This window comes from Pan troglodytes, chromosome 20, assembly GCF_028858775.2.
Source record: "Pan troglodytes isolate AG18354 chromosome 20, NHGRI_mPanTro3-v2.0_pri, whole genome shotgun sequence".
Classification (NCBI taxonomy): domain Eukaryota; kingdom Metazoa; phylum Chordata; class Mammalia; order Primates; family Hominidae; genus Pan; species Pan troglodytes.
This window is the reverse complement of record NC_072418.2, coordinates 52,300,779-52,315,599: the sequence shown is the minus strand read 5'-3', so window position 1 is coordinate 52,315,599 and position 14,821 is coordinate 52,300,779. Positions and strand designations below refer to the sequence as shown.

General features: G+C 52.2%; 1 protein-coding gene across 26 annotated transcripts in view; it reads left to right on the top strand.

Moving 5' to 3' along the window:
* Positions 1-14,821, top strand: part of TEAD2 (TEA domain transcription factor 2) — a 47,202-nt gene that overhangs the window by 27,280 nt on the left and 5,101 nt on the right. For 9 of the 26 annotated variants that reach the window (XR_010153922.1, XR_010153920.1, XM_016936514.3 and 6 more), the window contains exons 2-10: positions 415-652; positions 997-1,061; positions 3,191-3,253; positions 4,488-4,499; positions 5,041-5,157; positions 5,254-5,312; positions 9,103-9,167; positions 11,630-11,772; positions 13,112-13,285. Coding sequence is in view for 23 of the 26 variants with exons in the window: in XM_016936514.3 (XP_016792003.1) it covers positions 421-652; positions 997-1,061; positions 3,191-3,253; positions 4,488-4,499; positions 5,041-5,157; positions 5,254-5,312; positions 9,103-9,167; positions 11,630-11,772; positions 13,112-13,285 (930 nt within the window). In the remaining 3 variants the exon portion in view is untranslated. Of the gene's footprint in view, positions 1-29; positions 653-996; positions 1,062-3,190; positions 3,254-4,487; positions 4,500-5,040; positions 5,158-5,253; positions 5,313-9,102; positions 9,168-11,629; positions 11,773-13,111; positions 13,286-14,821 lie in introns of those variants that run through there. The other 17 variants (XR_010153921.1, XM_063802065.1, XM_054673165.2 and 14 more) reach the window with 8 other exon arrangements.

Sequence of the window (14,821 nt, the reverse complement as noted above, 5' to 3'; positions counted from 1 at the left end):
GTTCCTCTGGAAACTCTGAGAACACTCCCATCCTCAGCTTTCCCAGAAATCCAGCTCCTTCTCCTCCCTCAGACTCAGGAGTCCAGACCCCAGCCCCTTCTGCCTCACACCCAGGAGTCCAGTCCTCCAGCCCCCGCTCCCTCAGACCCAGGAGTCCAGGCCCCAGATCCTCCTCCCTCAGTCCTAGGAGTCCAGGCCCCAGCCCCTCCTCCCTCAGACCCAGGAGTTCAGGCCCCAGATCCTCCTCCCTCAGACCCAGGAATCCCCCCCAGCTCCTCTTCCCTCAGACCCAGGAGTCCAGGTCCCCAGCCCCTCCTCCCTCAGACCCAGTGGTCCAGAGTCCCAGCCCTCTCAGCTTCAAGTCCCTTGAGGGTGGGGTTTGGGGGAAGCTTGCTGAGTTCTGTGTTCCTCCAGGCCCAGATGGGGGAACCCCGGGCTGGGGCCGCCCTGGACGATGGCAGCGGCTGGACGGGCAGTGAGGAAGGCAGTGAGGAGGGTACCGGCGGCAGTGAGGGGGCTGGGGGTGACGGGGGCCCGGATGCAGAGGGGGTGTGGAGCCCAGACATTGAGCAGAGCTTCCAGGAGGCCCTGGCCATCTATCCACCCTGCGGCCGCCGGAAAATTATTTTGTCTGATGAAGGCAAGATGTATGGTGAGTCTACTTCTGTCTTTTGCCCTGGCCCCCACTGATGAATAATGACAGTAACCAAGGTTTATGGAGCACTCTGAAGTAGGAGCTAGCATCACCATTTGCACAGATGAGGAAACTGAGGCACAGCTAGGTTAAGTGATTTGCTTATGGTCGCACAGAGCCAGTGCGTGATGGAGCTGGGATTTGAACCCAAGCAGTCTGGCTTCCATGTAGCTGAGGGGACCGGCAGCCCACTTGCTGCAGACCTTTGGGGACCCATGCTGCTTTCTTCTTCCCTGGTGTCCATGCTGTGGGGAAGTTCTGTTGAAAGTCTAACTAACTCTGTTCCGTCTTTGAATCTTCAGGTCGGAATGAACTGATCGCCCGCTACATCAAGCTGAGAACGGGGAAGACCCGAACTCGAAAACAGGTCTCGGAATGGACTTGTGGGCTTCTGTCTGGGATGGGCCGGTCTTCTTAGGGTCATCTTCGCATGGGCAGGTTCAGGTTCAAGGAAGAAGCTGCTTCCTGTGCGTTCATCTGTCTTCTCGGCATGTGTGTTAGTCCGTTTGTGTTGCTATAAAGAATTACCCGAGGCTGGGTTATTTATTTATTTGTTTATTTTTTGAAATGGAGTCTAGCTCTGTTGCCCAGGCTGGAGTGCAGTGGCGCGATCTTGGCTCACTGCAACCTCTGCCTCCCGGGTTCAAGCAATTCTCCTGTCTCAGCCTCCCGAGTAGCAGGGATTACAGGCATGCACTACCATGCCTGGGTAATTTTGTATTTTTAGTAGAGATGGGGTTTCACCATGTTGTCCAGGCTGGTCTCGAACTCCTGACCTCAGGTGATCCACTCACCTCAGCCTCCCAAAGTGCTGAGATTGCTGGGATTACAGGCGTGAGCTACTGTGCCTGGCAAGGCTGGATAATTGATAAAGAGCTTTAGGCTGGGCCAGTGGCTCATGCCTGTGATCCCAGCACTTTAGGTGAGCGGATCAGGAGGTCAGGAGATCGAGACCATCCTGACCAACATGGTGAAACCCCGTCTCTACTAAAAATACAAAAATTAGCTGGGAGTGGCAGTGTGTGCCCATAATCCCAGCTACTCGGGAGGCTGAGGCAGGAAAATCGCTTGAACCCGGGAGGCGGAGGTTGCAGTGAGCCAAGATCGTGCTACTGCACTCCAGCCTGGTGACAGAGCGAGACTCCGCCTCAAAAAAAAAAAAAAAAAAAAGAAAGAAAGAAAGAAAGAAAAGAGCTTTATTTTGGCTCACAGTTCTGCAGGCTGTCCAGGAAGCATGGAGCTGGCATCTGCTCCTGGTGAGGCCTCAGGAAGCCTCCAGTCATGGCGGAGGGGGTAGTGGGAGCAGGCCTGGCACATGGAAAGTAGGAGCAACAGAAGAAAGACAGAGGTCCCAGACTCTTTTTAAACACCCAGATCTTTTTGTTGTTGTTGTTTTTGAGAGAAAAGTCACTGTGTCTCCCAAGCTGGAGTGCAGTGCCGTGATCTCAGCTCACTGCAGCCTCCGCCTTCCGGGTTCAAGCGATTCTGCTGCCTCAGCCTTCCAAGTATCTGGGATTACAAGCATGTGCCTCCACATCTGGCAAATTTTTATTTTTTCATTTTTTAAATATTTTTTTGAGACGGAGTCTCGCTCTGTTGCCCAGGCTGGAGTGCGGTGGCGTGATCTTGGCTCACTGGAAGCCCCGCCTCCCGGGTTCAAGCGATTCTCTTGCTTCAGCCTCCTGAGTAGCTGGGGCTACAGGCGCGCACCACCACACCTGGCTAATTTTTTGTATGTTTAGTAGAAGTAGGGTATCGCCATGCTGGGCAGGCCGGTCTCGAACTCCTGACCTCAGGTGATCCACCCGCCTCGGCCTCCCAAAGTGCTGGGATTACAGCTGAGCCACTGAGCCCAGCCCTAATTTTTGTGTTTTTAGTAGAGACAGGGTTTCACCATGTTGGCCAGGCTGGTCTCGAACTCCAGACCTCCAGTGATCTGCCCATCTAGGCCTCCCAAAATGTTGGGATTACAGGCGTGAGCCACCACACCTGGCCTAAACAACCAGATCTTGTGTGAACTGAGTGAGAAGTCACTCATCATCAAGGAGATGGTGCAAAGCCATTCATGAGGGGTTCGCCTCCATGATCCAATACCTCCCACCAGGCCTCACCTCCAACACTGGAGATGGCATTTCAGTATGAAATTTGGAAGGGACGAATGTCCGAGCTGTATCAGCATGTCTGTTCGTGTGCTCTCACTGTGCCTGTTTGGGGATAGTTTTTCTAGCGGTTGTGTTAGACCCAGAGTAGCCACAGAGAGAGCATGGTGGAGGGGAAGGAGGCCTGGATGGGATGGGTCCCGGGAGGGTCCGTGGTGTTCACGAGCTCCTTTATGGACATCTGTGTTCGGGTGCTCCCGAGATGGCTCTCATCTTCAGTGTGTTTTTCACCTTTCATGGTCCAGCAGCTCAGTGAGGCACCTGGAGGGAGAGAAGGGGTAGTGAACACAGGGGCGGTGGCTGTGGCCTGAATCTGCTTCTCCGTTGATCCTTCCAGGTTTCTAGTCACATCCAGGTTTTGGCCCGAAGGAAATCAAGGGAAATCCAGTCCAAGTTGAAGGTAGGGACCAATGCAGACATCCTGAGAGGGGGACAGAGACTGGGGGTGGGGGACCGAGACCCAGAAAGAGAGGGACAGAGACCCAGGGAGAGGGGGACAGAGACTTAGAGCGGGGAGGACTGAGACCCAGAGAGAAAGGGACAGAGACTTGGGGGAGGGGACCAAGACCCAGAGAGAGAGGGACAGAGACCCAGAGAGAGAGAGGGGGACAGAGACCCAGAGAGAGAGGGACAGAGACCCATAGACAGAGGGGGACAGAGACCCAGAGACAGAGGGGGACAGAGACCTCAGGTGAGGGACCTCTGTGGTCAGGGCGGGGGGTGCAGTCATCCAGGGTGGGGAGTCAGTGGCCCACAAAGGGAGATGCATAGGGATGGTGGTGCGGTTGCTGAGACCCTGGGCAGGGAGCGATGGCATGGAGGAGGCTGAAGGTTTTGCTCAGGACAGCAGGAAGGATGAGCCGTCGGTCCCCTCCCTTGACCACTGTTCCTGTCCCCCTCCCTTCCCTCTGCTCCTGTCCCTCCTTTCCCTCTTCCTGGCGGTCTCATATCTTCCCCCTCTTGTGCTGTGAAGGCCTCCTCTTCATCTCCGCTGGTTTGTTTTCCCATTTCCTGACCTTTGCATGACCTGCCTACTCTTTGTGCCCAGAAATCTTCATTTCCTGGTGGAGATTCCTCATTCATTTCCTTCTCCTCATCCTTTGGATTTCCTGGTTCCTGTTGGCCGGAGACCCTCATTTTGTCCCCCTTCTGGGTGTGTGGGGGTTTTTCTGTCTCTTTTTCTGGACTTGGGGACGGTCGCTTCCGGTTTTTGTTTTTTTTTTTTGGTATCCAGCAGCTTTCCCTTTCTTTCTCTCTAGGTCTGAAACCCTTCCCTTCCGGTCTGTTCTCGACCTTCTGTGTTCCCTGTCTGTTCTGTCTGGATTAGGAAACATTCACCTTGTCTTCCCGCTGGCTCTGAAATTCTCATTTCCTGTCTCCTGGACATCTGGGAACCTTCTGGCTTTCCTTGTTCTAGAAACCCCCATCACTGTCTTTCTGGGCAGGGAGCCCCTTTTCCCCTCCAGGACTGGCCACCTCCACTTCCTGTTGCGCATCCATCCCTTGGCACTGCTCAGCTCAGGGTGGCGGGGCTGTGTGGGCGGGTAGGGCAGGGAGGTGGGGGAGTCCGGGCCGTACTTCCTAAGTCATGTTTTCTTTCCTCCTTTGGCACCCTCCCCCACCCCCACGGGCAGGCTCTGAACGTGGTAAGTTCCTCTGCCCATCCTCCCACCCACGCTCACTCCAAACTAGTGCCCTGTCCCTGAGGAGGGGCAGAGGGCTGTGGTGAGAGGTTCAACCCTCCCCCAACCCAAGCCTTTGCCTTTTTTTTTTCTTTCTGGAGACAGGGTCTTGCTCTGTCGCCTAAGCTGGAATGCAGGGGCACGATCTCCACTCACTGCAACCTCTGCCTCCTGGGTTCCAGTGATTTTTGTGCCCTAGCTTCCCTAGTAGCTGGGATTATGGGTGTGCACCACCACACCTGGCTAGTTTTTGTATTTTTAGTAGAGACAGGGTTTCACCATATTGGCCAGGCTGATACTGAACTCCTGACCTCAAGTGATCTGCCCGCCTCCGGCTCCCAGAGTGCTGGGATTACAGGCGTGAGCCACCATGCCCGGCCACTAACCCTTTGCCTTGACTCCCCACCTCTGCACCTCCCCGTCTTCACCCCACCCTGGCACCATCCCCCTCTTGCCATGTTGACTGAGATGCCCCTCTCACATGAACTTCCGCCTCCTCCTCCAGGACCAGGTTTCCAAGGACAAGGCTTTCCAGACAATGGCAACCATGTCCTCTGCCCAGCTCATCTCCGCGCCTTCTCTGCAGGCCAAACTGGGTCCCACTGGTCCTCAGGTGGTCCAGGTTGGGGATTGTGGGACGTGGGGGCAAAGGGGGATGGATGGGGCTGCAGCTGTCCACAGGGGACTGACCAACCATTTTTCTTTGTGTCCTATCCAGGCCTCTGAGCTTTTCCAGTTTTGGTCTGGAGGATCTGGGCCCCCCTGGAATGTTCCAGAGTGAGTACTATGTGTCCTGGCTCAGCACCTGCCCCCCACCCTCACACTCCCACAGAGACCTTTCTCACTCCACCTTCTAGCTCCTGTCTCCCCCCATTTATGTATGTATGTATGTATGTATGTATGTATGTATGTATGTATTTATTGACATGGAGTCTTGCTCTGTTGCCCAGGCTGGATGGAGTACAGTGGTGCGATCTCGGCTCACTGCAACCTCCGCTTCCTGAGTTCAAGCAGTTCTCCTGCCTCAGCCTCCCGAGTAGCTGGGACTATAGGCGCCTGCCTCTATGCACGGCTAATTTTTGTATTTTTAGTAGAGATGGGGTTTCACCATGTTGGCCAGGCTGGTCTTGAACTCCTGACCTCGTGATCCACCCGCCTCAGCCTCCCCAAATGCTAGGATTACAGGCGTGAGCCACCGTGCCCAGCCTCTATTAGGTGGTTCTTGGACCTGAGGGTAGAACAGAGGTTATAATTAATCTTCTCTTAGGTTCAGAAGGAAGAAAATGTTTCCCAGAGGTAAGTGGGAGTGTCCTTTTCAGTTCTGAGAGAGCCTTGAGGTGACGGGATATGTTTGCAGCCTACAAGAATAGAAATGGGCCCCAGAAGATGATGGGAAGTGCTTTTTTTTTCTTTCTTTTTTTATACAGGATATTCTTCTGTTGCCTAAGCTGGGGTGCGGTGGCACAATCATGGCTCACTGCAGCCTCAGCCTCCTGGGTTCAAGCAATCTTCTTGCCTCAGCCTCCTGAGTAGCTGAGACTACAGGCATGTGCCACCACACCTGGCTAATTTTTTGATTTTTGTAGAGACGGGGGTCTTGCTATGTTGCCCAGGTTGGTCTTGAACTCCTGGGCTCAAGTGATCCCCCTGCCTGGACCTCCCAAAGTGCTGGGATTACAGGCGTGAGCCACCGTGGCGGGCTGGGGGTGTATTTCTCAGCCCAGAGAGGAACTGATGGATCCAGGCTAGGCATTGGTTGGGTAGTGTGGCTGCAGGACGGTGAGGCAGGAGTGTTGACGGTATTGTCAGAGAAAGTGCAGTGAGGGCCGAGTGTGGTGGCTCACGCCTGTAATCCCAGCACTTTGGGAGGCTGAGGCGGGTGGATCACGAGGTCAGGAGATCAAGACCATTCTGGCCAACATGGTGAAACCCCGTCTCTACTAAAAACACCAAAAAAAAAAAAAAAAAAACAAAACAATTAGCTGGGCGTGGTGGCAGGCACCTGTAGTCCCAGCTACTCAGGAGGGTGAGGCAGGAGAATCACTTGAACCCAGGAGGCAGAGGTTGCATTGAGCCAAGATTGTGCCACTGCACTCCAGCCTGGGCAATACAGCGAGACTCCAGCTCAAAAAAAAAAAAAAGAGTGCAGTGATGCAGTGACAGGCTGTGTGGGATCTAGACTGGAAGAGAAGGAAGGTCACTGGGGAGCTGCTGCTGAATGGGGATATGGGAAGCATCAGATCAAGTACCTGGGGGCTGAGGGTTTTGCAGGGGGGTTGCTTAGCTGGAAGGTAGGGGGCTGGGCAGGCACTGCCCTGACGCTGGGGTTTCCGCTTTCATGGAGCTGTTAGTCAAATGGGGGAAATGAGCGTTCATCAAATCATCACCTGCATAAACAGAAAATCGAAGAATGTGTGAGGTGCTGTGAAGAACCACAGCAGGTTCTGGGGTGGAGGAGAAAGTTCTAGGGGTTTCTCTGAGAAGATAACATTGAAGGCTGGGTAGGACTTAGCCAGGTGAAGAATGGGAGTGGGAGGCCCGGCATGGTGGCCTGCATCTGTAATCCCAGCACTTTGGGAGGCCAAGGAGGGCGGATCACTTGAGGTCAGGAGTTCGAGACCAGCCTGTCCAGCATAGTAAAACCCCATCTCTACTAAAAATGCAAAAAATAGCCAGGCATGGTGATGTGCGCCTGTAATCCCAGCTACTCCGGAGCCTGAGACAGGAGAATCGCTTGAACCTGGGAAGCAGAGGTTGCAGGGAGCTGAGATTGTGCCACTGCACTCCAGCCTGGGCAACATAGCGAGACTCTATCTCAAAGGAAAAAAAAAAGAATGGGAGTGGGAATATATTAGGCAGACACAATAGCACATGACAAAGTCCTCAGGTAGGAGATCTTTCTGGGTTCCAGGAATCTAGAGGAGGCCAGTCCAGTATTTGTTGAGTGCCTACTAAGTGCCTGATACTGTGCTTGGTTTGGGGGCACAGCAGTAAGACAGGTGAAATTCCTGCCTTCACGGAGCTTCATATATTTGGTGGGCGGGGGAGGAGACAGACAATAAACATATAAACAAAGAATTAATAAGAAAAGGAGGCCAGGCATAGTGGCTCATGCCTGTAATCCCAGCACTTTGGGAGACCGAGGTGGGTGGATCAGTTGAGGTCAGGAGTTCGAGACCAGCCTGACCAACATAGTGAAACCCCGTCTCTACTAAAAAAATACAAAATTAGCTGGGTGTGGTGGCACAGCCTGTAATAATCCCAGCTACTTGGAAGGCTGAGGCAGGAGAATTGCTTGAATGCAGGAGGCGGAGGTTGCAGTGAGCCAAGATCACGCCATTGCAGTCCGGCCTGGGCAACAAGAGCAAAACTCTGTCTCAAAAAAAAAATAGAGATGGGGTCTTGCTGTGTTGCCCAGGCTGGTCTCAAACTCCTGGGCTCAAGCGATCTTCCTGCCTTGGCCTCCCAAAGTGGTGGGAATACAGGCGTGAGCGACTGCGCCTGGTCTGACCTCTGACATCTAAGTCTCTTCACCACTATCTCTTGGGCTACTAGGTCTGTGACTGATACTGTAGCCACTAGCCTCATGCAGCTATTTAAATTAAAATTAAATAAAATTAAAGATTCTGTTTCTCAGGTCCATGAGCCACACTTGTGCTCAGTGGCCACGTGGTCTGTGGTCAGTAGCCACATGTGGGCACTGGGTACCGTATTGGATGGCACAGATTTCCATCCAATAGAACATTTCCATCCCTGGAAAGTTCTATTGGCCAGTGCTGCCTCCCCACCCCGACTTTGGCCTCATGTCCCATCTCCTGACTGTTGGTCATTTTCTTCCCACCCTCCCAACCCCTCAGCCTCTTCTTCCTCCAAATTCCTTGTCTTCTGTGCCTTCTCCCCGCCTTCCAAGACTTGGTTTCTCTTCTCTCCTCTTTCTTTTTATTTTTTTTTGAAATGGAGTCTTGCTCTGTCACCCAGGAGTATAATGGCGTAATCTCGGCTCACTGCAACATCTGCCTCCCGGGTTCAAGCAGTTCTCCTGGCCCAGCCCCCTGAATAGCTGGGATTACAGGCGCACACCACCACACTCTGCTAATTTTTGTATTTTTAGTAGAGATGGGATTTCACCATGTTGGCCAGGCTGGTCTCGAACTCCTGACCTCAAGTGATCTGCCCGCCTCAACCTCCTGAAGTGCTGGGATTACAGGTGTGAGCCACCACACCAGGCTGGTTTCTCTTCTCTTTCTGACATTTTGTGAGAGATACCAAAATGTCATCATCAAGAGCCTGAGATACCGGGCTGAGACTGACCTGGGTTCAAGTCCCAGCTCTGCTGCATCTCAACTGTGTGACTTTGGGCAGGTCAGTTGACCCCTCTATACCTCAGTTGTCCTCATTTGTGCAATGAAAAGAGCAGTCATTCTACCTACCTCACGCACTGTGAGGCTTCAATGAGATTGTGCACAAAATGCACAGGGTCTTGCTTGTCGTGGCCTCTCAGTAAACATTTGCTGGTGACATTAGCATCTTTCTACCTGGCTAACCCCTGGCTTCCTTTTTCCCTCAGTGTGAAGCCATTCTCACAGACACCGTTCACCTTGTCACTGACTCCCCCGTCTACTGACCTCCCAGGTAAGAGCCTGCGCTCCACCCTCCCTTGTCTCCCCTCTCTCTCTTCGACCCCTACTGCCTTTCCTTCAACCTTCCATCAATTGAGGGATACATTGTTTTTTTTGTTTTATTTTGTTTTGTTTTGAGATGGAGTCTCCCTCTGTCGCCAGGCTGGAGTGCAGTGGCGTGATCTCGGCTCACTGCAACCTCCGCCTCCTGGGTTCAAGTGATTCTCCTGCCTTAGCCTCCCGAGTGGCTGGGCTTACAGGTGCCCGCCACCATGCTGGGCTAATTTTTGTATTTTTAGTAGTGATCGGGTTTCACTATGTTGACCAGGATGGTCTCGATCTTTTGATGTTGTGATCCGCCTGCCTCGGCTTTCCAAAGTGCTGGGATTACAGGTGTGAGCCACCGCGCCCAGCCAATTAGGGGATACATTCTTACTGAAGCCCAGCTTTGAGGCAGGGTGTGTGTGTTGGGGGCGGGGGAGCCGGGAGGGGCTGGAGAGCTGAGTGGTGGAACTGGTGATGGTTAGGAGATTTTGGTCTTTGCAGCCACACACTGGGTTTGTGTTCTGCCACTTGCTAGCTTATGAGACATGGAGGAGGTATGTTAGTCAAGATTCTTTTAGCTGCAAGTGATAGAAATCCAAATCAAGCCAGCTGAAGCAACATTTTAAAAAAGAAGAGCCCGGTGCAGTGGCTCACAGCTATAATCCCAGCACTTTGGGAGGCCTAGGCGGGTGGATCACCTGAGGTCAGGAGTTCGAGACCAACCTGGCCAACATGGTGAAACCCCCGCCCCCACCCCCCCACCTCTACTAAAAAATACAAAAATTAGCCAGGCGTGGTAGCAGTAGCACTTGCCTGTAATCCCAGCTACTCGGGAGGCTGAGGCAGGAGAATCAGTTGAACCTGGGAGGCAGAGGTTGCAGTGAGCCGAGGTGGCACCGTTGCACTCCAGACTGGGCGACAGAGCAAGACTCTGTCTCAAAATAAATAAATAAATAAAATAAAAAATAATAAGAAAAATGTATTGATTTATTGGTTCCAGTAACTGACAGTTCAGAATTATGGCCTCAGGCATGGCTGGATCCAGCGGCTCAAGTGATGGCATCAGTCATTACTTTGATCTGCTTTCCACTGTGGTGGCTTCATTCCCAGGCAGACTCAGCTACTTGGCAGCAAAGATGGCTTCTGGAAGTCCATGCTGATATGGCCCTGAGAACTCACATCAGTGAAAGAGGGAGTCCCTTAGTTTCCATAGATTTATCAATTAGGAATACTTTTGGCTGCAAGTAACAGAAGACCCACATTAAAAGTGCCTTAAATAGTAAAAGCATTCATGTTATGAATCCATGCAACAAAAAGCCTGGAGGTGGGCTGTTCCCATGTGGGCTTAGCAATATCAGGACTGGAATCTCTGTAGTTCCTCTCATGTCTGTCTTATTGTCCCAAGATGGCTGTTGCAACTCCAGGGATCATGTCTGTGTTGGTCCATTTGCATTGCTGTAAAGGAATGCCTGAAACTGGGTGATTTATAAAGAAAAGAGGTTTATTTGGTTCACAGTTCTGCAGGCTGTACAGGAAGCATGTTGCCAGCCTATGCTTCTGGTGAGGGCCTCAGGAAGCTTAGGATCATGGTGGAAGGGGAAGGGGAGCCACTATGTCACATGGTGAGAGGGAGCAAGAGAGCGAAGCCAGGCTCCTTTAAACAGCCAGCTCATATCAACTCAAAGAGTGAGAATTCACTTGTTACTATGGGGAAGGCACCAAGACATTCATGAGGGATCCACCCCCATGACCCAAGCACTTCCCATCAGGCCCCACCTCCAACCTTGGGGATCACACTTTTTTTTTTTTTTTTGAGACAGAGTCTCACTCTGTCCCCCAGTCTGGAGTGCAGTGGCGCAATCTTGGCTCACTGCAACCCCCGCCTCCTGGGTTCAAGCCATTCTCCTGCCTGAGCCTCCTAAGTAGCTGGGATTACAGGCACGTGCCACCATGCCCAGCTAATATTTTGTATTTTTAGTAGAGACAGGGTTTCACCATGTTAGCCAGGATGGTCTCAATCTCCTGACCTTGTGATCCGCCTGCGTTGGCCTCCCAAAGTGCTGGGATTACAGGTGTGAGCCACCGTGCCCAGCTGGGGATCACATTTCAACATGAGATTTGGAGGGGACAAATATCCAAACCATATCAATGTCCCAAGCAGGACTTGGCCAGGGCCAAAAGCTTTCTCCTCCCAAAGTTCTGTCTTTTTCATTCAGGAAGAAACTCCTTCCCAGAAGCCCCCCAGCAGATTTCCCCTAACGTCTCATTGGCTAGGACTGTGTCACATGGCCACTTCTAACTGCAAGGGAGGCTGGGAAAGTGAGTATTTAGCTTTTTCAGCTTCTAAGTGGAGGCAGGCAAGAGACAACAGTACCTGATATATTCAATAAATGTTAGCAATTTGTATTGTTCTTTCTTCTCTCTCTCTAGGGTACGAGCCCCCCCAAGCCCTCTCACCCCTGCCCCCACCTACCCCATCGCCCCCAGCCTGGCAGGCTCGGGCCCTGGGCACCGCCCGGTTGCAGCTGGTAGAGTTCTCAGCCTTCGTGGAACCGCCAGATGCAGTTGATTCTGTGAGTGAAATTTTGGTATAGTCGCTGAGGGATTTTGAAATATAGAGGGTGACAGGAAGGGAATGTATAAAGTCATGGTTTTAAAACTTTAGCATGTATCAGAATCATCTGAAGGGCTTCTTAAAACAGAGATTGCTTTCTGATTTGCTAGATGTGATGTGGGGCTTGAGAATTTGCATTTCTAATAAGCTACCAGGTGCGTTGATGCAGCTGGTCTGGGGACCGTACTTTGAGAACTACTAGCATAAAGGAACTGGAAGGTCATAGGGTGACAAGTTGGGAAGGTCAGAAAAGCTCCCCAGGACATCATTCATTCATTCATCAAACGTGTTTGAGTTTCTACTGTTCACTAGGCTTTGTGATGCATACTAGGAACTTGGAAAAGATTTTATTTCTGTGCTTGAGCTTCTCCTGGGCTAGGATGGAGTGGGCCGACTGTTAGAAGAAACAGCTCCTAACTCTTAGGGACTGAATGCCAGATAAGTTGCATGTAACATTTCAATGTAGGTTCAGCAGGAGCCTTGGACTCAAGTGATTTGGGGATCCAGGCTCCTTCCATTTTGTGGCTCTGCCATTTTCTAAGGCTTCAGAATCTGCTGATGGAGTCTCTGCATCTGGCCAGCAGATGGAGGAAGGGAGAGAGTCAAGATTGTGCAGGAGGTTTTAGGAATCTGACTTGGATGTGTCGACTCTCAGGCCTGGTCACATCCCATTGGCCAGAACTTAGTCATGTGGTCACACCTAACTGCAAAGCGGCCTGGGAAATGTAGTTTCACACTGTGTAAAGGAACCAGGATTTGTGAACACGTAGCAGTCTCTGCCACACCATATAAACATCAATCAAAACATCAACCACAAGACCTCTGTGGATTCCCATTCATTCACTCTTCCATCCACTGACCATTTATGAGCACCTGTTCTATATAGGACCAGGCCTAGGGGGTGTGAGCTTTGCCCTGGGGCTGCTGGGGAGCTATGGGAGGGCCATGACCAGGGAAGGGTCAGGGGCAGGTCTGGAGCCACATGAGGGATGAACTGGAGAGGCGAGGTTGGAGGCTGGGGTGAGGGTGGGAGGCCTGAGGTGAGGCTGAGGCAGTGAGGATGGAGTTGGGGGGGTTGTGGCAGGGAGTTGGGGACTGTAGGACTGCAGGGCTGCAGGGGACTGGGTGCAGAAGCAGGAGTGGGGACAATGGGTGGCAGTCAGGCCCAGTGCTGGGTGGACTGTGTGGAACAGCTGGCCAGAGCTGTGGGGATGGTGACGGCATTTGGTGGGCTCAGGCAGCACGGGCTGGAGATCCAGCTCACCTCCGACTTCTCACCCACGGCCAACCATCCTCAGTACCAGAGGCACCTGTTCGTGCACATCAGCCAGCACTGCCCCAGCCCCGGAGCGCCGCCGCTCGAGAGTGTGGACGTCCGGCAGATCTACGACAAATTCCCTGAGAAAAAGGGTGGCCTCCGAGAGCTATATGATCGTGGCCCCCCCCATGCCTTCTTCCTGGTCAAGTTCTGGGTGAGTTCTCACAGCAAAATCAAAAGTGCTCACAAATCCTGTGGTGTCCCAGCAAAGGCCTCTGGCCCTGAGAGAATCTGTCGCGGGCCCTACCAGGTCAGCCTGGGACTTACCAGTCAGTCCTCATGGCTTGGAGTGTCAGCCCCCTTTGCAACAAGGAACACCGAAGAGGCCAGCCCCCAGGGTGGGTTGGAGGTGTCTGGGCCTCCCTGGATCCCACTAGACATTGCCACATGTAACTAATACGGTGAGTTACCTGGCCATGTAGCTAATAGGGTCCTGGGCATGGGCTTGCCATGTTCCAGGCTTCCCTGTGCCCCACCTGACTGCACCAAGCCTTGCTGCTAAGGAAAGATTCCCTCCCCTTAGCCAGTGGACTTGTGGAGACTGGTTTCTAAAGAGGGGACTGATGCTTTGCATCAGTTTCACCAGACCTTGTTGCTAGAGAATGTATGGCTTTGAGGAAGTGATGAAAAGAGCCATGGAGTGGCTTTGTCAAGTCCTGTATTCATTTATTTGTTTATTTATTTATTTTTGAGACATAGTCTCACTGTCACCCAGGCTGGAGTGCAGTGGCTGTATCTTGGCTCACGGCAACCTCCGCCTCTTGGATTCAAGCGATTCTCCTGCCTCAGCCTCCCCAGTAGATTGGACTACAGGCACCCGCCACCACATCTGGCTAATTTTTGTATATTTAGTAGAGACGGGGTTTCACCATGTTGGCCAGGCTGGTCTTGAACTCCTGGCCTCAAATGATCTGCCCACCTTGGCCTCCCAAAGTGCTGGGATTACAGGTGTGAGCCACCGCACCCGTCCAAGTCCTGTATTTATGTAGCAATCATTTATTGAGCACTTCCTATATAGACGCCTGGTGTCAGCTGCTATTTATATGATTGGGACTAAGAGGGCCCATCTTGCGTGTTTCTTAGGGCTACTTGGTTTGGTGTCCAGTATGACGACTAACACTACAGGGGTTCAATAAATGTGTTTTATTTTATTTTATTGGTTTTTTTTTTTTTTTTTGAGATGGAATTTTGCTCTTGTTGCCCAGGCTGGAGTGCAATGGTGCGATCTTGGCTCACTGCAACCTCTGCCTCCTGGGTTCAAGTGATTCTCCAGCCTCAGCCTCCCAAGTAGCTGGGATTACAGGCATGCACGACCATGCCCAGCTAATTTTTGTATTTTTAGTAGAGACGGGGTTTCGTCATGTTGGCCAGGCTGATCTTGAACTCCTGACCTCATGTGATCCGCTCACCTTGGCCTCCCCAAGTGCTGGGATTACAGGCATGAGCCACTGCACCTGGCCTAATTTTTGTATTTTTAGTAGAGAGAGGGTTTTACCATGTTGGCCAGTCTGGTCTCGAACTCCTGACCTCAAGTGATCCACCCACCTTGGCCTCCCAAAGTGCTGGGATTACAAGTGTGAGCCATAGCACCTGGCCAGGGCTCAATAAATGTTGCCTGGATGTTTAGGGGGTGCTAGTTCTTATAGTAACAAAGGTGGTGGAGGGATCTAGTCTCTGAGAAGAAAGCCTG